General features: G+C 44.9%; 1 protein-coding gene across 1 annotated transcript; it reads right to left on the reverse strand.

Moving 5' to 3' along the window:
• Window positions 1-4,087: 4,087 nt before the first annotated feature.
• On the reverse strand, window positions 4,088-22,836 carry LOC142557562 (protein phosphatase 1G). Its single transcript, XM_075669499.1, has 9 exons — window positions 22,474-22,836; window positions 22,001-22,070; window positions 19,507-19,950; window positions 18,845-19,112; window positions 15,008-15,086; window positions 11,598-11,832; window positions 10,229-10,361; window positions 6,894-6,981; window positions 4,088-6,601 (listed from the first exon to the last, which is right to left on the reverse strand). The coding sequence occupies exons 1-9, from the start codon at window positions 22,582-22,584 to the stop codon at window positions 6,299-6,301; spliced, it is 1,731 nt and encodes a 576-aa protein (XP_075525614.1). The 5' UTR covers window positions 22,585-22,836; the 3' UTR covers window positions 4,088-6,298.
• Between the last annotated feature and the right edge of the window lie 261 nt (window positions 22,837-23,097).

The following is a 23,097-nucleotide window of genomic DNA, read 5'->3' on the forward strand; positions in this document are numbered from 1 at the left end:
TCTAGTCAAGCCGACTACCGTTGGCCACAGTATACACCTATATAAACTCGTGAGGCTGCCTCGTCATCTTCGTCTACAGTGATCTACAGTGTAGCTTGACCATCGCCATAGTATGGTGGCTCTAACCACCATAGCCATAGGACCAAGTTCGTCCTTTATTCTATGATAGGGCCACAGAATGTCTTTCTCTATGGCCACAGTGTGAAGAAAATGTCTGTCACCACTGCCACTTCATTGCTTGTGCTGCAACCTAAGCCCCAGAAAGCAGGTTTATATTGGCTTTTTGACCTATGCGGGCACGTCTGCCCCTTGAGATCGAATAAATCATTACATATCACCTGCATAATATAAAGTTGCCTAGTAATTCTCTGTTAATCACACATGCGTGATGATCAACGGCTGTTGTGCCCCATCAGGTGGCACATGCGAATGTGAGCAAAACACATGGAGGGTAGCCAAACAAGAACTTAAAACAGAAGCGATTGGTTCCTTTCCGCAAGCTGCGCAAGGGAGCCAATCACGGTCCAGAATTTCAATCCGGATCGGGCATGATCGTAATAGAAAGTGGCCGTGTGACACCAGTAACTTTAGCAATGTGCACTTAAAGCCGAACATTGTGCGATTCAGCAAAAATTTTGTCTGGAGGTTTGCGCTTGTTTTTCGGAGGCCTCAAAGCAATATATTGTAGTGGATGGTTAAAAAAATAATTATGAGGTTTTACGTGCCAAAACCACTTTCCGATTATGAGGCACGCTGTAGTGGAGGACTCCGGAAATTTCGACCACCTGGGGTTCTTTAACATGCACTTAAATCTAAGTACATGGGTGTTTTCGCATTTCGCCCCCATCGAAATGCGGCCGCCGTGGCTGGGATTCGATCCCGCGACCTCGCGCTCAGCAGCCCAACACCATAGTGGATGGTGTTGACATATATGCATCGCATAGGATTTGTTCTTGAGTATATGATAATATGCCAATGTACATTTCTTCGTTATCGTGGTCACAAAAACTGTGTCAATGGTCTGTACGAGACGTACACAACAGTGATAATGATGAGCCTCAGACATGGCACTTACTTGGAGTGGAGGATGCACCAAGAATCCGAAGGAAAACAATGTCGAAAGCACTACCAATAAACGGCGTAGTAACAACAACGCCGCAATTTCTTTTACACGGTAGATCGCACAACTCGGAACGACGAAGTGCCGCAGAAACTTGTGAAAGGGTTTTGGCTTACTTTCAGGGGGGGGCAAGTGATTAACATTGCAATTAAACAATGACTGCTTTAATTGCAATTATTTTTATCGTAATTATAATGGGTTGAGGTTACATGTGGAAAATCCAGCCAAGCACAGGCTCCCGCATCACCGCCTGATCTGTTAAACAGTGAGAGAGGGAACCACAGACTAAGCTTTCCAGCTAAGGTGGTGCCATCCATGTCACTGACCAGTAGAGACACAAATCTATGCGCGCTGCACTTCGAGCCAGTGGGACAAGTGCTCAAGCGAATATCCTAACTGCAGCTGGGGTTATTTCATCCGAGATAGCTAAGCTCGACATATGTACACTTAAGCAAGGTGTCGCTTACACGACACTAAAGGCAGAACTACAGGAAATTGTTATAGAAGTGGTATAGTTTGCGTGTCCAAAATTTACGTACAAAAATGATCAGTTTTGATTTCTAGCTCACCTATGCAAATCTACAAATTCAATTATTAAATTAATAAATTAATATGCCCCAATCATACGGGTTTAAAATTTTGTTCAATGTCCAGCTCGATTAATTACTTTCAATTACTACATTACCTTTTAACAGCAATACCTACCACTTTGCCCAAACTACTCTATAACTTAAGAGTGCCTGACCATTCTCTCGTAGTTGATGTGTGCAACTATTAGAGAAACGTAGTCTTCACCAAGAGAAAATGTTGCAGTCATAGTACTACAAGTGAGTTCAGAGCCAGAGAAATTGCCGTCTGCTATATTTTTTTAAGGGTACCTAAACTACCTTTGAAATTTTGAACACATTTTAATTAAACGTGTATTGTGCACAGAATGCAGTGACAATAACCTTTGGTGAACATGGCAACACGAGCTGCTGCGGGGAAGCCACAAACTAAAAAGGTTGCCGTTTCTTCCGCCCGAAAGGTGAAGCACCGATTGCAATAGCAAATCAGTAGCTAGCTATACGAAGTAAGCATATTTCTATCGCCCGTATAAACTCTATAAACATTCGCTTCCTATCCGGATCACCGCTCAGAATAAACGCACACGGCACAAATGGTACGTCGCAAGCTCGCAGTAATATTTCCGGCATGATAGACCATTACAAACAGTTCGGGAATTCACTCTGACGAGGGGCTGACGCACACAGCTGACGCGACTTAGCCCAGTTCGAAGCACGAGCGACTATCTTCTTCGTCGGTGGGGTCACCGGCCGTCTGGCTTATGACATCAGTCCAGAGTGCATGCCCATTGGTGGATGCTCTTGGGCATCCGCCTCGGAGGAGTTAACGCCCCCTTTGTTTCTAAAGTTGTACCCGACTATAACTAAATTAACAAGCATGGTTTCACGCGCGTACAGGTAAACATGAACACATCTTGGCCGATGACTACGAAAACTCACCATCAAAACGCTGGAGTGAGGAATCGCGGCAGCAGCAGCGAGCGAATTGACCTTCGTACAGCCGTCGCTTCAACGTGAACGAAACGTCGAAAGCACAACGCATACGAAGCTACTGGCACAACACGCATTCTGCAAACATCGCAGATCGCTTTCAAGATGACGCCCGCACGGACGCGCACTTTGGCCACATCGCAGATCTCTTTCAAGATGCGGCGTCCGCATGGCGGTGCCGTAAGCAGGTGACGCTCCTCCTCCCTCGCCTCACCCCTGTGGGTCGCGCGTGACAGAAGAGGCGCGCTTCTGCCCCGCCTTCCTTGCTTGTACACACGAGATTGAGCTGCATTCGCTGGCTCACCCTCGCATATACAACATAAAAAGTGCGGCGACTATTTCATCGCCCTTGCACTTTATATGGAGCCTCACAGTGATGGCAGAAATGCGCCTAGAGTGTCCATATAATTGCTATCGCAATAATAAACAATCCTGTGTTCCTCTCCGGGGTTTTCCAGTCCGAACTTCAGGAGTCGCGACACCAGCAGGGTCATGTGCACGCTGTTGCCAGGTTTGGAAGCTGTCGATTGGTCAATCGACGATGCGCATGAGGTCCAGCATGATGAAAGCTGGCTGTGTGTTCCAAAAAAAAAGGGAAGAGAGGCTTGCTCATTGTGTGTCGCTGATCCTACCGTAAAGCTTCCATTCAACAGACATCGTGAATCAGAGGTGGAAAATGAAGGATCCCTTCTGGCGGATACAACCTGTAGCTTTCACTGCGCTGCCAGCAGTTGTACGCAGTGACGAGGGGAATGTGAAGGCAATGGAGAAACTGCAGCGAGTGCGTAATCCTTCATCAAACGCCTGTGAATTCTGAAATATGCTTGCGGCTGTATATTTGTTGTAGAGTGCTACACATTTCCAAACTCAGAGGGGTTTAGGGGCGCCATAAGAGCTGTGAAACTGTAGTGACTGTGCTTTGAGAGTTACTGGAGCAGTGTTTACTCAGAACGCTCTACGTATGCATGCTGAATTGATCCTGATCTGGGGTTCGAATCCGCTGCCAACGCCTTTCCGAGGCGGTCGCTCTACCACGCGAGCTAACCAGGAGGCTAGCAGATAGCAGCGCGAGGGAGAATTAACACAAAGCACAGGGACACAGAATATGGCAAATCAGTTCTGCGGAATTTTGCAAGGTAGAGGAAGGCGACAAAGAAACCCACATGGGTATCCTTTGTACCTTCGTGCTACATTCGGGTGGATGACAATTTTACCTTTCATGAATACTTCCTCCACCTTGCGGGATTCTGCAGAACTGATTTGTCATATTCCAGGATCAGCATTCTTGAAATTTAAAGAGGGTCTCTGCAAGGTGAATGTGCTGGTCACCATAGAGCAGCTTTCATGTCGGAGCAGGCGCAAGTGTTCCATAAGTAACTGATCACTCAAAAGAAATGACGCTGCAACATCATACTTTCAATACAATTTCTTAAGAATCATTTTTTCCCCCAGTTGGAAACTGAACGAGTGCAGCAAAAGCAACAGCAGCCATCCATGGAAGTTTGTACACAGATCCATGCAGATTATCACTTTTTCTTTCTTCCTTGGTTTGAATTGGACAGAGAAAATGTCTGTTCTATAACAATCCGCTGCACGTGTCAAAGTGTCATAATGGCTGACGTACTGTATCTAGAACACTTATATTTAAAAAAATTATGATACAGTATATCGCTTCTTCCATGAACTTTATATTTATGTGTGATGCTTCTTTGTTGAACATAGCATGTCTGAGAAAAAGCAGCAATTATTTACAAGCATACAGTGCATACAAGACATAACAGGACCAAAAAAAAAAAAAAAAAGATTGTGATGCAAACATCCTGGCAACTGTACCTTTAGATATGTACAAGCACCATTCCTTGCACATGGATTTGGGGCAACAACCAAGAAAATTAACCAGTGTTAAAACTTTGCATGTGTATGAGATGGTAACACGCAGTACAAAAGCTGCACTAACGTTGCCTGTTATGAAACAGCATATGCTTTACACATGATCTACTTCAACAAAGGTACGCCAGTCAAAATATGAGTGACAGGCAGGTCAGCTTACAGTACAAGAGTCAATAAATCTTACCATCATATGAAACATAACAGTTTGCTGGCGGCAGCTTGATTTGCATGAGACTACTGCCCATGAATGCGTCATCATAAACAACAAAGTTCCTCTGCACAACATTTAAAAAACACTAGGAGACGACACTTGATGCGAAATGATGGCCAGCGGAAGTCCCAGGAACGTATGAACTGAAGGCCAAGTCACTACACCTTCGACGAACATTTTAAAGACATAACGCAATGCACCTAACATGAAATACTGAAGCACTGCATAATTTTCTGAAGTACAGTTGTCACAAATGTGCAAAGCTTTCACATTTGCATGTTACACATTTACAAGCTCTGCAGTGCGGCAATTTATGCAATCATCAGCATGGTTCATCAGACGGGCTTGCTAGCGGGACATGCTATGCAGAAGATAATTAACTTGCTGTTAAACCAACCCATTTGAAAAGGATGCCTCACACTTTCTGCAGGCATGACATGGGTAGGAAACATCTGCTAATGAATTGCTTTGCTTGTGAAAAATGGTACCACTGGGAGCTCTGTCTTGAAATGTGCTTCTGTGCCTAAACTGATATTCCATTAGTGATCCAAGGCAATATGCAAAGCATTAAAGAAGAAAAAATAAGAATCAATAAATAAACGACCTTTTGCCTGCTCACGCCACTGCTGCAACAAACGTTTAGCTGTGTTTTCAAGTTCTTGATTTGCCATGCTTACACTTCCATAGCACTGTTGCCGAACCAATAGAACGTAATTACATGCTAATTTTCTCCACAAAGCTGAGCAGCTGTTAGACAATGTTCCGACAGTGCTAAAGATAAAAAAGAAACAGAGACAACAGAACGATCGCTGTTCCTTTCTTCTCTTGTGCTGTTCAAATGCTCTCGAAAGACTAACCGACTGACCGAGATCAAGGTAACGTTAGACAAGTACGCAAGCAAGTACTCCTGGCCTGCACTTCAGCATGGGTACTGCTGACCAGAATACGTGTTCCGTTTTTCATAAACGTACGGTACATACAAATATGGATCTCGCTAGGACAATTTTCAAAAAACTTCTCTTTCTGCAACAGCACAGGCGAACAACATTTCTGAAATTACAGAATGCAAAATCATTTGCTCTATCTTCATGGGGCCTTCTCCTAGCAGACCAGTTCTGTTTATCAAAAGAAAGCCTGCACAAGAAAATGGTCACAGCATCTACAAGAGCAATCAAATTAGAAATAAGACTGAAATCATGAGTCCCTGTATGTAGCCAAGAAAGAAATCTGCAGCGATTTAAAAAAATTAGAATAATGAAAGTGCTTTCTTTCCAATCTGTAAAGCGCTTATGCTGAACACACGTGACAGCAGTGCTTGCGCTGTGTGGACTCTGCACCAAGCGACACTGAAGTGAGGCCAACAGTTGTGATGCAAAAAGAGACTTAAAGAAGCAAGGAGGGAGATTATATATATATATATATATATATATATATATATATATATATATATATATATATATATATATATATAAAGGAAAAAAGAAAAGGGGAAACAAACTAAGAATGACAGAGTTTGTACGTCTATGCATCTGTCACTTCTGTCGCTTTGGCACCATTAGAAGTGGCTTCAACATCACTGGCAGTTGCAGAATCGTCAGCACGGCGCCGCTTTGATGGAGTCTCTTCTACGCTGTCATTTTCGGACTTCTCTGCCCCCTCAAGGGTTCCACCGTCTGGAGATACTGGCCGCTTCTGTCCCCTGTTGCCATTGGCGACATGGTCGCCACTGTCTTTGTCTTGATGGAACTGTACAATGATGCAAGTCATGTTGTCACACCCTGTGCCGTCGCCTGTTGTGTCTGGGGCGAGGCAAGCATCAAATAGCTGAAAAGAACAAGAAAAGTTATGAAAAAATATTACCGAGGACATTATATATATATATATATATATATATATATATATATATATATATTGCAACGACATCTGGAAAACACTTCTCTTTCACATGGCATGCAGAAAACAAACTGATGGAACATTGTTAATTAATTAATTAGTTCACTTACATATTTGCACATCTACAGCAGCCGTAGGAGCATCATGCAGAAACTCAAATATACAATGGGAGGGGGGGGGGAAAGCTGGAGTTGCCTACAAAGCCACTTATTGATCGGCTTACCATTTCACAGATCGCAGACAGTGGACGAGTACCCTTGTCCAGTTCACGCTTCACAAAATCTACCACTTCTTGACTCGTCATGTTGTTCCTGCAGAAATAATTTTTTCTGTTTTGAAACGAGGTATCAAGAAGAAAGACAAAAAGATAAACCTGCGCCACCACAGAAAGATCTCTGGCACAGTTCTTGCAACATTACACAAGATCTAGGGACAGAAAACTTTTCATGCATTACACACCACATTTCCAATTAAGCTCCGTCAACCACCTTTATAATAAAGCTAATATCTGTTTCGTACTTGGCAGACACAGATGCGGAAGATGTGCAAGAGATAGTTCTAAGGTCACGGAAGTCACTCTGTGCATTTCACAGTGCAGTGTTTTTTTTATCTGCGACACTTCCTACAGCATAATTATACTTCATATATTACGACTACACCCTGCGAATGTAAGGTTACATCGAATTACACACACACACACACACAAATGAAAAAATAAATTATGAGGTTTAACGTGCCAAAACCTCTTTCTGATTATGAGGCATGCCATAGTGGAGGACTTCGGAAATTTCGACCACCTGGAGATCTTTAACATGCACCTAAATCTAAGTACATGGGTGTTTTCGCATTTCGCCTCCGTCGAAATGCGGCCGCCATGGCCGGGATTCGATCCCCCCTCCCTACACACATATATATATATGTGCACCTTTGTGCTTCCAGGATGTGACATACTCTATTTACCTGGCGAGCACAAGCAGTGCACTGTGGTGGCTGGGGGCAGAAACATGTCACCCCGCTTGTTTGGGCATAATAAAATCAGGCTTCTGTTTCACTCTGACAGGACTGATCAAATCGGTCGAATTAAAAAAAGAGGCCGAAGAACACCAAAACACAGCGCTGATTCATTTGGCAGTGTTTGCCGAATTCTTACAAACTTCTCATGACCCAGCACTTTATCACTAAAGGCCGTGTTGGCTTGGTATTGTTGGTTTGCAAGGCAATTCAACTCATGGAACTTCACGCGACTGCTAATCTGGATACCGCATATTCAAGTTAAAGTTTACCAGCCAAAGTGGCACAGCGGTTATGGTGTTCTGCCATGGAGCACAAGGTTGTGGGTTCGACTCCCACCCACGACATCCTCATTCCAATTGAAGGCAGAATGCAAACACATTCGTGCACTTAGATTTAGGTAGCTGTTAAAGAACCCCGGTTGCTTGAAATTAATCTGGAGACCTCCACTACAGTGTCTCTCATAGCGCCGGTGTTTCTTTGGGACCTTAAACATTACAAATTAATTTATCAGACTTAAACATTTTCTTGTTGTACGGCGAGAACACGATGCAAGGAGCTTTGGCTGTACGCACCTTCACATTGAATAACGGAGGCACATCGCAACAAATTTATGGGAAGGACAGCTATCTTTCCAGTCTCTTTGTTTTTCCTTCCCATAAATTTGCACCTATGTTATTCAGTATGAACCAACTCGCCCAAATCAAGCTGTTACCTTCACATTACGTCTTCAAAAATTTTTTTTGAAAAACTCCCCCGTGTGCTTATCCACTGCGACAGCAAGAACTAGGGTCAGTTTTACCCAGTGTGTTGGAATAAAACAAAAATGAAAAAAATTACCGGCGATTACGTTACTTCCTAATGCGAAATTTGAGCGCAGCAAATAAGCTGTTTCACCTTTTGGATAGATTGAGGCAAAGAAATCGAGCAACACATGTATGCGCTATCACATAATTTTTTTTTTATTTTTCACACGTATTCCTTTAACAAAGACTCCACTAACAGTTCTTGACAGTCATGAAGGAAGCTTTGTGGTCGGAGAAATAGACTGATATATGTTCGACTTGGTACACCAATGCTTGATTCTCAAAGACGAGATCTATACAAGTGCCTCGCGAGGTTGTCACAGCCGTGGGGGAAGCAGAGGCTAAGCGCCGCCGCCGAGAAGACCCTGCCGTTCGCGCCGCCGAAGCGGAGGCTCATCGCCGCCGTCGAGAGCAACCAGCAGTAAGCGAGGCTGAAGCAGAAGCTCATCGCCGCCGCCGAGAAGACCCTGCAGCTCGCGCCGCCGAAGCGGAGGCTCATCGCCGCCGTCGAGAGCAACCAGCAGTAAGCGGAAGCGGAGGGGGGCGGCGTGTACACCCAGCGGCAAACGATGGGGGCAGAAGCGCGCGCAGCAAGCGGACAACACGATAAAGGGAGGAGGGAAGAGATAGCAGCGACTGACTGATGCCGCTGACGGCGATAGTGAGTCAACCCCAGCTATCCGCCACACAAGAACAGGGGGGGGGGGGGGGGGGGACCCTTTCCTCCTCTTTCTGCATGGCGGCGACGGTGTTCTATGCAGTCACGTTATCTTGACTCTCTAGCAGCGTCAGCGGCATCCAGCGGTATCAGTCGGTCGCTGCTAGCGCTGGGGGGATGAAAGGGGGGCGGAGCTGGTTACGAGGCCGACGACGCCGACGCCGACGCGAAACCCAGGAACGGACGCCAAAGAGCTGCGCTCTAAAACAAAATTAAAAAGAAGAGGGGGAAAGGAAATTTGACCACAACGAGAATGTAACTGAAACATTATTTATCCGTTTTCAGTTCAAGGGGAAAGTCGGCAATCCGAAACAACCGAAGGCCATGCAAGGTCAGCACTAGGGCACATATCTCGGGCGGGGATAGTGTAAGCGATAGTTGATCGAGTGCTCTACTAACCTACACCTGCCGTTCGGTGCACTAGCAGATCAACATCGTAGCAAAACCCAGAGCTTTAACGGCGAAGAGCTTATCGTTTCATTTTCTAAGGGTACAACGCTTTGTTACCGAAGTTTTATCATTTGATTAAGTTCATTTTGTCAGAACGCCAGCCTGCATTTCGACGACTACACTCAATGACATGCTGCTTCCAAGGTCACACTCAATGCCATGACTCGAGACCCTGAGCATGATCTCAGAATTCATAATTCGCTGATTGAAAAAAATAAATACTATGGTTTTATCGTTGCTTTGTTGAAAAAATTATTGGATGCGAATCAAATCCGTTATGAACCGTTACGGATCATTTTTGTTTCGTTATGAAGCAGAACCAGAACTTACTTTCAGTGGAACGAAACTAAAACCAGAACAAAAAACATTTCGTTCTGACACCTTCATTTTACCACACAAATGTTTGTCTCCAGTTCGAGAGGCTGTTTCACTGATTTCACAGCTCGATAACAGGAACAGCTAACACTTTATCACAAGTTCTTCTCTTTCACAAGTTCTTTGCTGGTAGGCTCAACTGTAGTGCAGAACAGATTTTACGAGCCTACACAGAAGCACACTTTGAGGAACTCTCACCAGATGCCATCGCAGGCTAAGACCATAAAATCGTCTGTGGCAGGATTGATGTCGAGGGTCTTGACATCAGGAAGTGCAGTGATCATTTGATCCCGCAGCTCGAGATCTTTGTTCCGCTTGTATGCGTGGTCACCTGGTGAGAAAAAGAAGGGAGCTTTACAATTAATTAAATACAAAAGCCTAGCTCATTAAAATGAAGCACGAGAAACTTCTACAGTGGCACAAAGCAACATGCCGATACATGAGGTGGCAAGAAAGAAGATGGCTGTGGAAATACTAGTCGCCCCGTTACTGCTCGTCTGATCAGGAAACAAGCTCATCGACACAGCAACGGAGTTACATCTGTGCAAAGCCTTCTCGAATGCACAGGCAATGGTGCTAATACCATGCTTGGCACATCCTTGGCCCATCCAAAGGTCTCCCAAGAGCTGATGTATAAGGCAAGATCTAGCATCGACCTCACAGCCAAAGCTACAGCCCAATGGAGTTGGATAAACTAAGTTGGAAGTCAGTGCCTTGGGTGCATGCGTTTGCTGTTCGCATTTCTTGTCTTTTAAAGTGTTACCTTCAAACAAGTCGCCTTACAAACGAGCTTGGATTCAGACCTTAGTCCAGAGATTGCCCTGCATTTTTTCTCTCTTTGTCTAGTGTGTTTACTCTTGGTTAGTAATGATGGATGGTTCAAATCACTGATTAGTATAGATTTCCTCTTTAACTCACACTGTTACAGCCTCAGCCGAGCCTAAGACAATGCTGCTAGGGGCAGAATGTCTTTTGCTTTCTTAGGAATGGTATCTTCATGAAAAAGGCAACTTGCTTGACTTAGCATGTGGTGGCAGGAATTTTTAAGGTAATAAAATGATACTAATAATAAAGTAAGAAAGAAACGAATGAAAGAGAGTGCCCGCCAATATGTGGAGCCCTCTAGGAACAAATACGTTCCACATACAACCCACATTTTGATGCTGAAGCAATGAAAGAACACCGTTTTCAAATCACACATTCCATTTCTGAGCACTTGTTCTCTCCCTTGCATAATGGGCACTTAGTTTGCCTTTCTGAACAGCGCAGCTAAATCCATTCAGTCAGAAGTGCATCCAAAGTGCACCATGAGGATCTCCACTTATCTGAACAACATAGGTGCTTCTCAAACACCATGTTGAGAATGAAAAAAGAACAATCAGTAAGTGCATGCATGCATACATACAAGACAATGTACAATTTGTATGGTTTCAGTTCACTGAGTTGTAGTTCTTTTGTTTTCTCAGAGATTTGCATGACATATACGAAGGTGTGGAATGTTGAATAACAGCTGCTTGTACTTTGCGACTGATCAATGCAGTTAGCAAATACTTTGTGGCACACTGACCTATGGCTCGAGAGAGGTTGAGGCCACCATTGACCCGCCCTTCCTTTGTGACGCGACCGCCGGCGTTGCGGATGCGGTTGTACTCTGCAGCATCCTCTGGCTTGTGGTCAAGGGACATGTCCAGAGCCTGGCCAGAGCGGCAGATGACGCAACGCGAGTCGCCTGCATTTGCCACCACAAGGTGATGCCCTCGAACAAGACCAACAACGGCTGTGCAGCCACTGTCGTAGCCAGCCTGCAAAGAGAAAAGACGTGTGTGTGAGCTAAGCAACACCCATGTTCAGAGCTGGTCTCACTCCTACGCACGACAGGAAATTTAAACATGTTGTGAACAGAAGGCAATGACCCTCCTGCTACTCCTCAGAGTAGTTCTTGTAGCTAGTCTTATTACCATACTAACACTGCACAAGCAGTGTGGTCATAAAAGTCTCATTCCGCGTGTTTCACAGTGCAGTTCCTTTTAATCTGCAATGCTTTCTACAGACTAACTGCTTCATATACAGTCTATGTTCGTTACAACGGACGTGGTACAGCAGACTTTCAGATATAATGGATCATACTTCAGCCTTAGTGTGTTCTACCTATTTTTCACTTTTTTAGTTCACTTTTTTAGTTCACTTTTAATGGACCACACTACAACGTACTACAGGCTATAGCAAACAAAATTAGAAGCAATTTTCTTTAAAATCGGGCTTACAAAATGCACTTTTGCCAAGACGACAAGGGCTGACAACTGACTTGCGAGGGTCAGCCGACGATCGCGGCTCAATATCGCGTGCACGAGGGAGGAAGGCTGGGTGGAAACGCGCAGCCTTCTTTCGCGCGTGTGGCACAAGGGGAGCGTGATGGTGAGAAAGAAGGGGTTCTACTCTGGCGGTTGCTGCTTACGGCACGGCTGCCGTATCGTGAAAGCAATCTGTGATGTGGACAAAGTACGCCTAGTGCCGGTAGCTTCGTATGCGCTGTGCTTTTAACGTTTAGTTCATGTTGAAGCAAGAGACAGCATAAAGGTCAATTTGCCCGCTGCTGCTGCCGTGCTTATCTTGCTTAATTTGCTACCGCAATTGATGCTTCGCCTTTTGGTTGAAACTGCGACTTTTCTTTTTGTTTTTTACTTTGAATGTTCGTCACTCACTCTTTGCAATAATGTTGTTTGACGTCGCGACGAAAGTTTTGGAAGTGAGGCGTTTTGGTTATCATGGACTTCGGATAAAACGGATGTTTCTTTGTTAGATTATAAGGGTCCGTTGTAACGAGAGTCGACTGTATATTACAACTGCAACTAGTGGATGGAAGTTCATGTCAAATTACATATACTGTGCATTTTTGTGCTTACAGTATGTGACCCACTACATTTTGATAGAGGGCACAAATAGTGTGCTATGGCTTCCAGTCGCAGAAACATGTCACTCTGTTCTTCTGTGTAAATAGGTTCAGTATCTCCAATGCATTTCATGCAATATATGTGACATTCTTACATCAAATTGTATGACACATGCTTTATATTGTTCTTTCATATGTGGTGCACTGTCTTTTGGTCCCAAATGTGAGCTACGAGAGAAGTCTCTCTAGCCTCTGCAGCATGGTCTGCCATGTATGAAACTAAGTATAGATGCGTTATCTTCTATAGAATAAAAATACAGTCAACGTCTGATTTTTTTCGGACTCCCTAGAAGCCGCGAACACATCCGAAAAAATAAATGCTTGCCTTTTAGTGCCACGAAGGGCTAAAATCCCCACGGTCACATCCGAAAAAGCTCTGAAGGCTTGCCAGTACACTTAATAGGCATATTGGTGCTCATACTGCGACAGGAGACAGCGAGTGCACGCATGTATAAATAAGGAATTCATGTACAGGCACCGACAAAAGTGGCATACTCCACGCAGCGGGAGTCGGAGCAACAGCAAACTGCATCGTAACACCATCTACAGGCAGCATCTGGGATCGAGACAGCCAATGGGTGCCCTTTATTATCTGCAGACATTGGCCATTCTCGATCCCAGATGCCGTCTGTAGATGGCGTCGCGATGCAGTGTGCCGCTGCTCCGGCTCCCGCTGCATGGAGTATGCCACTTTTGTCGGCGCCTGTACATACTGTGTCCCGTGATAACTGGCTGTTACCTCTCAGTATGCTTCACCACGTAACACTGCTATATTGAGGCGAAGGCAACATTTGGGAACCGGCATTATGCAACGCGCTGTGCTTTCCAAGCTTCGAAGACAATGATAAGGATTACAAAGGTGGAGTCAGGGTTACTGCTGACAACAGTGAATTCTTTCAATGAAAAACACAGCATCGAACGGCAAGAAGCTTAGTAGCAAACATTGAAGCAGCCATAGCTACGATGGTGGCAATGGCTGCCAGTGGATCTGCGTTGTGAGCGCCGGTTCTAGGCGGATATACAGTAAAACCTCGTTAGACCGTACCCGCTTAAACGGTAGTTTCATTTTAAAAGTAGTAAAGTCAAATCCCCGACTCAGCGGACATTGAACATAATGTGTTTTGTATCCGCATAAACCGTACCAGCTTATTGCATATGTATTAGTTAAAACGTAATGGTTCCACTTTTCGTCGCGCAAACACGGTGGTACGTCATTGCCATCGGGTGGCCCAGCAGAACAACAAGCCTCAGAGATCAGGGGGGGTATTCTGTAAGAGTCCACCTAGTGGACTGTCCATTACGGCGGCTGCTGATTGGACGCAGCTGTACGAGGGAGGAGGAGACAAGCGGCCCTAGCCAATGAGCAGTGGCCGAAATGGACAGTCCACTAGGTGGACTCTTACAGAATACCTCCCCAGAACAACAGCCTCCAAGTGCCCTGTGCGTTTGTGCATGAAGCTAGATCAACATCAACATCATTTCGGCACCATACCAGAGAGCGTTGTGCAAGCAAGGACTCGTGTTATTGCCGTACTGTCGTATTGTCAATGTACTCTGTACATTGATTCTATGGTATACGTGGCAATGCCCCAAAAGTGTCCAAAAAATCGGAGATTGGCTATATGAGCCTCAGCATTCCCAAGAAACTTTTCTTCACTTCATCCTCTTCCTAACTGTGACATGTAGCAAGCAGTGCCCGATTTTTGACCTAAATATGCTATTTAATGTTTTCTCATGCTGCTTCTGGTGATTCCTGAGCTTCAAACATTTTAATTAAAGCACTGAGCACCTACTCAAAGGCAATAAAGGACAGCAGCATTTCCCAAGCAGCTACTCATTGCAGGAATCGCTGAGAAAATTTGCCGTCACACTTCAGCCGAGAAACATTAGCGAATAAATGAGTGACGGCAAACACAATTCTCTGCTTTTCCTCGAGTGTGTTCTTGGGAGCACTTTAGATCATGGATATGCCGGTGCATTTCAAAAAAAAAAATAGCAGCGTAAGGGGGATCTGAAGTGGGACTCACTGTTTCAGTATCACCAGTTGGCAATGTGTTGAGTTGGCTAAGTCTCCGTTTCAGTCGCTCGTTCCAGCCGCCACAACCCCTGCACAGAAGATGAAAAATGAGGCGTCTTGTTGGGGTGCTCAAAGGGTCAGTACACATAGAGAGACAGGTTTAATGAAATAAAACAGGCAGGAACACATCGCAAGAACCCAGTAAGCGAACACTCATGCAATGTACCTCTTTTTCAGCTACTAAAGCTGCTATTCATGTATGCCTAACTCAGGCTATAACATGCTAGTTCACGGAAATCACATGTAAACAATGTCTACAGCGCTCAGTAACAACTTTCACTTCTTCAAAGAACAATACCTAGACAATCAAAATCCATGCACGCACTTTTCCCAGTGTGAAACAGTTATCCATGCTTTTGGAATTTAACTCAGCAATGTTGTGATGGAACGAGGTGAGACAGTACGAATACTGGCACTCTTTCATAAGTATTTATGAAGCCCCCAGAGCACCACTGCACTCAGGCTTGATTAAAATAAACCCAGGTACAGCAATTATGCTTCGTATGCCCCTGTCACACACGCACTCAAAAGTCTTCCGAGCAAAAAGATTTCTCCCGAAAAAGAGTTTCGCCTGCACACACACGACAGGGAGCAATCTCTTTTTCGGAAGCTGTTTTTCCTGGAAGTGGAGGAGTTCATTAATCTCTTTTATGGCCAAAAAAGAGTAGCTTAGAAACCAGTGAGTGCCAGCAATTATTAGATATTAAAGAAAACGCACAAATGCATAGTTTTCTGTCGCCTAGGGTCACCTAAAGAATAATTTTTTGTTTCTCAGGTCTAGTAAACCCAGTGATACTCATTTTCTTTTGTTAAAGCCAAATTGGGTGTCCAGAAAATCGGTCGTTGGCTATATGAGCCTCAGCACTCCCAGAAAAACATGTGAACTTTGCTAGTTCTGTAAATGCTCCGTAAACTACTACAACAAATCTTTACATTAACATTTGTTAATCTGGCATTGTTAAAGTTATTTGCGAAATGTGTAATACAATAAGTTTTCAATTTAAATTTTGAGATACATCAGTTTATTTTGGCCAATTTTGTTTCGAACTCTAGCGCCATGCATTCTGTAGTGTGTCCAGGAAGAAACACTAAAAAGAGATCGTCGGTGCTGTGTGTCGGCTATGCAACACCTCTTCATTGAAAAGTCTTTCGAGACTGCTTACGTAAAAGAGTTTTTGCGTGCTCGTGTGACAGAGATATTGTCAAATGTGCAAAACTTATTTAGCAATATTCATGGATATACTGAACCTGCAGCACCTTTCTTTTAGTGCATATGCTTTCCTCTTGCTCAATGATGCAGCTAAACATGCTTTGGAGCACTGTAGGTAATGCGGTTAGGTGGTCCAGCTCGTTGCTCTCTGTGTGCAGCATCATTTCGCAGTAATAATACGATTCAAAAAATGCTTGAAAGCGTGTTTAGAAGTACCAGATAAGGTGAATTACAATGCATAACCGAGGAAATAGCTTGAGTCTACCCCGTAACTGCATTACTCACCCGTGATACTGGGAGAGTCAAGTTGCTATGGGGTATTTCAGCTAGATTAGCGCAGTTCTGTTCTATCCTTCAATTATGAACTGATCACAAAAACTTGTTATAGCCAGGTTTGGATATACTGAATTGTCAAACTATTTTTAGAGCAAGAGTCAATTAGTGATAACCACGTGTGACTGTATGCGAAAAATTCATTCATACGCTGATGGCAGGAGACCAGAGTCAAAAAGCCTGCGGCCCTGCTGCTCAAAGTGTTGATATAGTCACATGATGCTTTCTGTGAGTTTCCAGAGAGGTTGGTCTGGGTGCAAGTTCTGTATTTCATTTCGCTTGGCTCAGTCCTGAAATCAAGATATTAATTTTTCATTTAAACTATGCTATATTCATCTGAATAAGCAGCCCGTGCGCCGACTAGACGCTTGTCGCGTCGGAGACCCTACCACAGCTGCATGGAGCTTTGAAAGGTGTTTTACTCTGTTGCATCTACCTTTGATACTCGGTGGGAGAAACAGTGTTTTATGTCCCACCGACCTGTAGTCAATAAAATGAAGAAAGAGCGACAGAAAAGATGCAAATGACACAACAACGATGGTGCGTCGAGCAGACGACAGCTACTCAGCCTGTGAGCTCGCCTCAGCCAATGGGCGCTGCTGAAAGAGCTGGAGCTTTAGGATAAGGTGACGGCAGCGGCGCCACAATTTCAGTGTTTTTTTTGCACCACCCTTGCCGCTTGCCAAGGCGTCCGCTGGACCCATGCCTCCATTCAGGTACACTCTACTATAGACAAGTTGACCGAAGTAAAAACTTGGTTTTTGTTGGAATCAACATTACGGTTACAGTGCTGCAGTGACTTGTGGTCTTTCGCGCTTCGACTTCGCTTATTCTTGACATGAGGCCCGCTTCGAAAGACGAGCAGTTTTGGGCGGCCGAGAAGTAGGGAAACTCTGCCGTGGCTCAGCAGCTCGATGCTAATGATTCACGGAAGGCAGGACCGGTGGGAGGCGCTCTTTAGGTGCGATGCCAGTCAGAAGGGCTCTATGGGCCTCGTAGTGAACTGGTACCATTCCCGAATTAAATGGTTCTGCAGCCTCTTGAGAAGTACTGAAACACAAGGAAGCTTGAAGGTGGCGTGACCTCGTGCGATCACTTATAGAGATAGTTTCACTTTCGCGAGACTCGGCTCAACCTGGTACCGATCTCCTCGAAGTATATGGCCGATAGTGCTCTTGGCACTGATAACGAACTTGGCACAGCGCCAAAAGCACTTGCCGGGGACGCTTAAAGGGCCAAGTCACACAAAATTTCACGAAAGTGAAACTATCTCCGAAAGGGATCGCCCAAGAATGCCATCCAAGGAAAGGTGTCTCCACATCGGAGAAGGACGATAAGTGAACTCATTTCTGAATTGTCAGTTTGTTCCAGATTACGTGGGCGTGTTGTGCAGCGTCAAAAACATTTGGCGGTTTGTTTGTGCACACAACAATGTCAGCGGCTTTCTGCCAGATGTTGCAGCTTTTGAGAGGAGGCTGATGCGTCACGGGTAGGCAGACGTCTAGAAAAAGATCACTAATATTTTTATAGGTGAGAATAAAGATTTGCCCAAACCTCCTTCAATTAAATGCTTAGTTGTCATTTCTTAAAAATAATCTAAACTATCTTCCTTGGAATAGTGAAGGTTCGTGTCGTGGTCTTATTCAGGTGATGTGTACCCTCTTTTTGGGCAATACTGATTGTCACTGCCTGTATTCTTCTTTTTTAAAATTATACAACACCTGGATTATACGACAGTTTTGTGTAGTCCCCTCAAAGTCGTATAATAAGGGTTACACTGTATCTGCTCATCATGCAAAACAAGAGACTAATTTTGGAAGCAGTTGTCCAGGCACAGGCCATCAATGAAGGTGCCAAACTGTGGTGATGCAGTGGCAGCTTCTCCATGCTGCATCGTTTCAGCTCGAACCACCTGACAGTGCTCGGCAAATGGAAGTGTGATCAGTGAATGGAAAACAAAACGTGCAACTCTGCTCTCTCTCTGAGAGCACATGCAGCTGAACCTCAATATAATGAAGTCGCATCGACATGAAAATCCTTTCGTTATACTTGACGTTTGTCCTAAGCATACATGCTGATACTGGCAAAAAAGGAAATGAGGAATGAGTAATTTTATGCCTACGTCATTAAATCTAATAATTCATTATATTGAGGTTCGACTGCGCAGTAACTCTAGGAGCATCCGGCGCCAAAAGGGCTCCTGGAGAAAATCCACCTGCAAAAGGTTCAGCATGAGGGACTCACGCTTCATCTTCCCCGTCTGCTTCCTCCTCTCCTTCCTCTTCCTCCTCCTCCTCCTCAACTTCCTCCTCTTCCTCAGACTCTTCCTCATCTTCCCCACTCTCTGAGGAATCGGACGACGCGTCCTGGTCAGCGACCAGCGCCATGTAGGGCTTCCAGTTTCGACGCGATGACCTCCTCCCGGACTCTGGCTGCTTGTCGCCTGCAGCTGCAGACCCCGATGGCGATGCCGAGCTCCCTGCCTCAGTGTCGCACGAGCCTCCAGCTTTCACTGCATGACAGGAACACAAAGAAGTCAACAAAAGCGAGACTAGACCACTTCTTCTGAGACTCAACTTTGACGCACTTGCATTTTTCTTATATGTTTTAGGAATCAGTAGCCAGATAAAAATTTTGTTATATCTTCAGTCAACTATAGATGTACGATTTTTTTAGTGACCCTCTCTGCATCTTGGATGATTCTTGAATCAGAAGTATTGATGCTCACATATTGAAACAATCATTCTCAGGCTGCACACTTGAGAAACTATGTCAGTTGCTTTCTTTCGTCTGCCATCTTTTCAAGCTACTAATCCAACTCCACAGGTACACTAACTCACCCAGCAGACAGTATTAATCCAGCAATGCTTAACCGTCGTTACACAGGAAGGCAGTTGAGGACTCACCTTCATTGTCAGCTTTCTGCACTGACTGCTCTTCCTGCAAGCTCTCCCCATTGACGAGCTTCTCCCCTGTCTGAGATTCTGGTTTGTCAATAGCACTGCTTCCATCGCCCACATCTCCTTCGCCTTTCTTTCCACTCTCTTTCTCTTCGCACACAACTTCCTTCACTCTGCCACTGTAGCGTGCTAGGAGGTCTTCGATGGGCATTGTGGCTTCAGCGTGCAGCATGTCCGCCTCACCCTCTTCCGGAGTCGCTTCCCCTGAGTCGTCGGAACTCGTCCCGGCTAGTGCCTTCAGCTCGCTGAGGCCGGTGGCAGTCACCAGGCTGGCATCGAACTGAAGAAAGCCCTCCCGTAACGCTTCCTCAAGGTTCCCTTCCTTGTAGCATGACAGTGTCTTGACGAAGTCGGGCAATTTCATGGCGCAATACTTGGCCACCTCGGCACCTGCGGCAAGGGAACACATCAAGGCAACAGGCGCTGAGCACTCCTTTCATTTCAGTGCCTGCTTCCAGCCGAAAATCAATTGTGGCTGTAGCCGGTTTGAACCTATTAAGTAAGTTCTTTTGCAGCTCCTCTGAGTGCATATCTGCCTTGATTACTCAGTGGCTGAGGTGTTCTGCTGTTGAGCCTCAGGTTACGAGTTCGATTCCCTGCCTCTGTGGTTGCCTTTCACTAGTGGAAGCATGCAGAAACACTTGTTTGCCAGGTGGGTTTTGGGCAAACATCAAACATCCATCAGATCAAATCAGATATGCCAAGTTAATCTAGAGTTTGCCAATACGTCTCTCATGGCCTCTGCGTTCCTTTGGGACATTAAATCCCCATCGATCTCTCAATCTACTGCAAGAACACAAGCTTTTACAAGGTCACTACCAGTGCACACACTACAACAGCCAGGCATTTAAGAGTTGCCTCGACAAGTAACCATGCAGCCACAACATTTGTTTGCCACACCGATGCTACGGTTGCCCTTACACGGCCATTTTATTAATTGTAATCAACCATTGTAATGCTATAAGACAATGTAACATAAGCACAGTGCGAAAAACGGGGACAACATAGAAAGACACACACAGTGCTGACTTCCAAATAAGACTTGTCCCCGTCTTTTATGCTGTGCTTGTGTTATGATGAATTACCAACATACCCAAGCCTCTACCCTTGCCAGCTACAAGACAACAAAAGCCAATTTCATCTTCTACATAGTCTACCTACTGCATGACATCTGCAGACGGGTTAACAAGAATATAAATAAAAGTGAACTGAATGGCACATAAAGGAGTGATGGCGCACAGTACCAGTAGAGCAGCAGGTTTTTGTATTCATTATTCTTGGTTCGAGTACTTGTCCTAGTTAAAATTTTTCTTGCTTAGAGGGATGCCTGAATGCTGAGGGGAAAAGCTATTTGCTTGCTTGTTTGAAAACATCTTTATCGTGTATTTTTAACAGATACTAAAACTACCAAAGGACGACGGGGTAAGATCACTGTGCACAAGTTTACAGAAAGGTATGTCAGGTTCGTTCTAATGAGAAATCCAGAGCTATTGCAATACAAGTTTAAACAGTAATCTGAACTTTATTAATATAAAATGTGACCTGTTGGCCGCCGGTACGTATGTCAACATGGTGTGAAGAATAAAAAGGTGGTCAGTCAAGGTCAGCCTGCTATGTTGTACACAACTAACAATCGTCAGTAAACAAGAGAATATCCTTGCATCACAATTCACAGTACCATGAAGCTTATTGCATCATGTGCCGTCCCAAGCTTAGCCTAGTTCAGCCGAGGTTTTTGAAACGAAGATGCACCTTAGTCATCAGAGATGCAAACTAGGAGGCTCTGCTTTAGTAGTTATGTGAACCGAACATTGGCACAACAAACACGAATATAGCGAAGTATCGGGTATAGCAAAGTAAATATGTTTCACTCCGATACCAGGAGTGAAATTAGGACCAATTAAAGTTTCTTGTCTGTCTGTCTGACTCCGATACCACTGTGTAACAAATATACGTTTATAACAAATATCGGATATAACGAAGTTATTTTCGCGTTAGATGCTGATTCGTTATAACAAGTCGTTTTATACAACGAACGTTTACGAGAATGCAGCTTCAGCAGCAGCCAAATGATTTGTTCATTCGCCTCGGGAAGGTTTACATGTTTAATTTACTTCTTACGCCGCTAAAAGTTTCGCACGTGGTTACACTTCGAGAAACCAACTAATAAATGCATACAGCTCCAACTCCCTTCAAACGTGGGAGTCAACAAGGCATTGTTAATCAAGAACGTCTCTGTACTGATTCCGGTCAAGGAAAGTATCTCTCACCAACCTGTATCACAAAACAGAAACACTCGCGCACCATGGGGGCACGTTATTATATAATATTTTGCGCATACACAATTAAACAAGTAGCAAGCAATGATCGAGTGGCTAAGGTGTTCAGCATGCAACTGTTATCTACAGGTTTTGCGTCGAATGATCGGAGGCATACTCACCACCGTGACCGTCGTAGACGGCGAAAAACGACGTCTCGCGATCGTAATTCAAGATCGTGTTGTGGGCATCCTGAAAGCAGGAACGAACGAAAGTCGTCAGGTTTGTTTACATCAACAACGTGGGCGGAGCCTAAGCGTTCAAACAACCGCCGCAACGCGAACGCAGTGTTTAGATCACACTCAGGGGAACCATGCGCAGAGAATCGAAATCTACATAACAAAGAAAAAGAAGTCCAATAAAACATGCATGGAAAGGTCGCGACTTCCTAGCTCGCAGTTGTACTTCACGCTATTTCACGGATCAGAAAGGACCGGCCAGCCCGCCAACACCGCTGACCAAAACACGGTTGGGCGCTCGTATGCCATCAACGGGACCGCGGCTTCCCAGTTCTCGGACGCCTACAGCGTCGTTGACTTACGGCGACAATTATGCGATCTGGCACGTCATGAACACAATTCGAGAGAGGTCTTACCTCTTGGCTCATTCGCCAGCCTTGCATCGACGACGCGCCGTACGATATACGGCTCCCCGTCTCGTTGGAGGAGAACTTCTCCGTTACTGGCTCCGACAGGTAGGCACCCATAGCGAGTCGGGAATCGACGAACGCCGGGGTTGATTTTGCTATTCCTCAAATGTTTTACTGTTTACGGGGATTTATTGTACCTGGGCGCACGCAGCCATTACACGTGCCCGCTTATGCCCGCTTTGTGGAGTTGAAAGCAGCGATTGCAGCGCTCCTGAGATCGACTATCGACGAAACGCAGCAATAGAAGATGCCGGAGATGACGTGAATGCTAATAACAAAAGGACGTTTACGTAAATAAAAGTCAATGGCATACTTCTCCCAACAATGTAACGTAAGTTCTGCAGCCGCGAGGAGCCCGCCCTGCGTTGTAGTTGAAAGTTATTATTTTATGCAATAAATTAGCGGTGCACTTTTTTTGCTCGCGGAAACGGCAAGCCAGCAGCCGTGTTACTCCGGAAGTTGCGATATATATATGTCCAATTTAAGCATATTTACCAAGCTTTATTGCAAAAACGCACACATTCCTAATAACGCGTTGAGCTCATAATAAGAGTTAGCGTTTGTTTTAAT

Source organism: Dermacentor variabilis, chromosome 9 (assembly GCF_050947875.1).
Source record: "Dermacentor variabilis isolate Ectoservices chromosome 9, ASM5094787v1, whole genome shotgun sequence".
NCBI lineage: Eukaryota > Metazoa > Arthropoda > Arachnida > Ixodida > Ixodidae > Dermacentor > Dermacentor variabilis.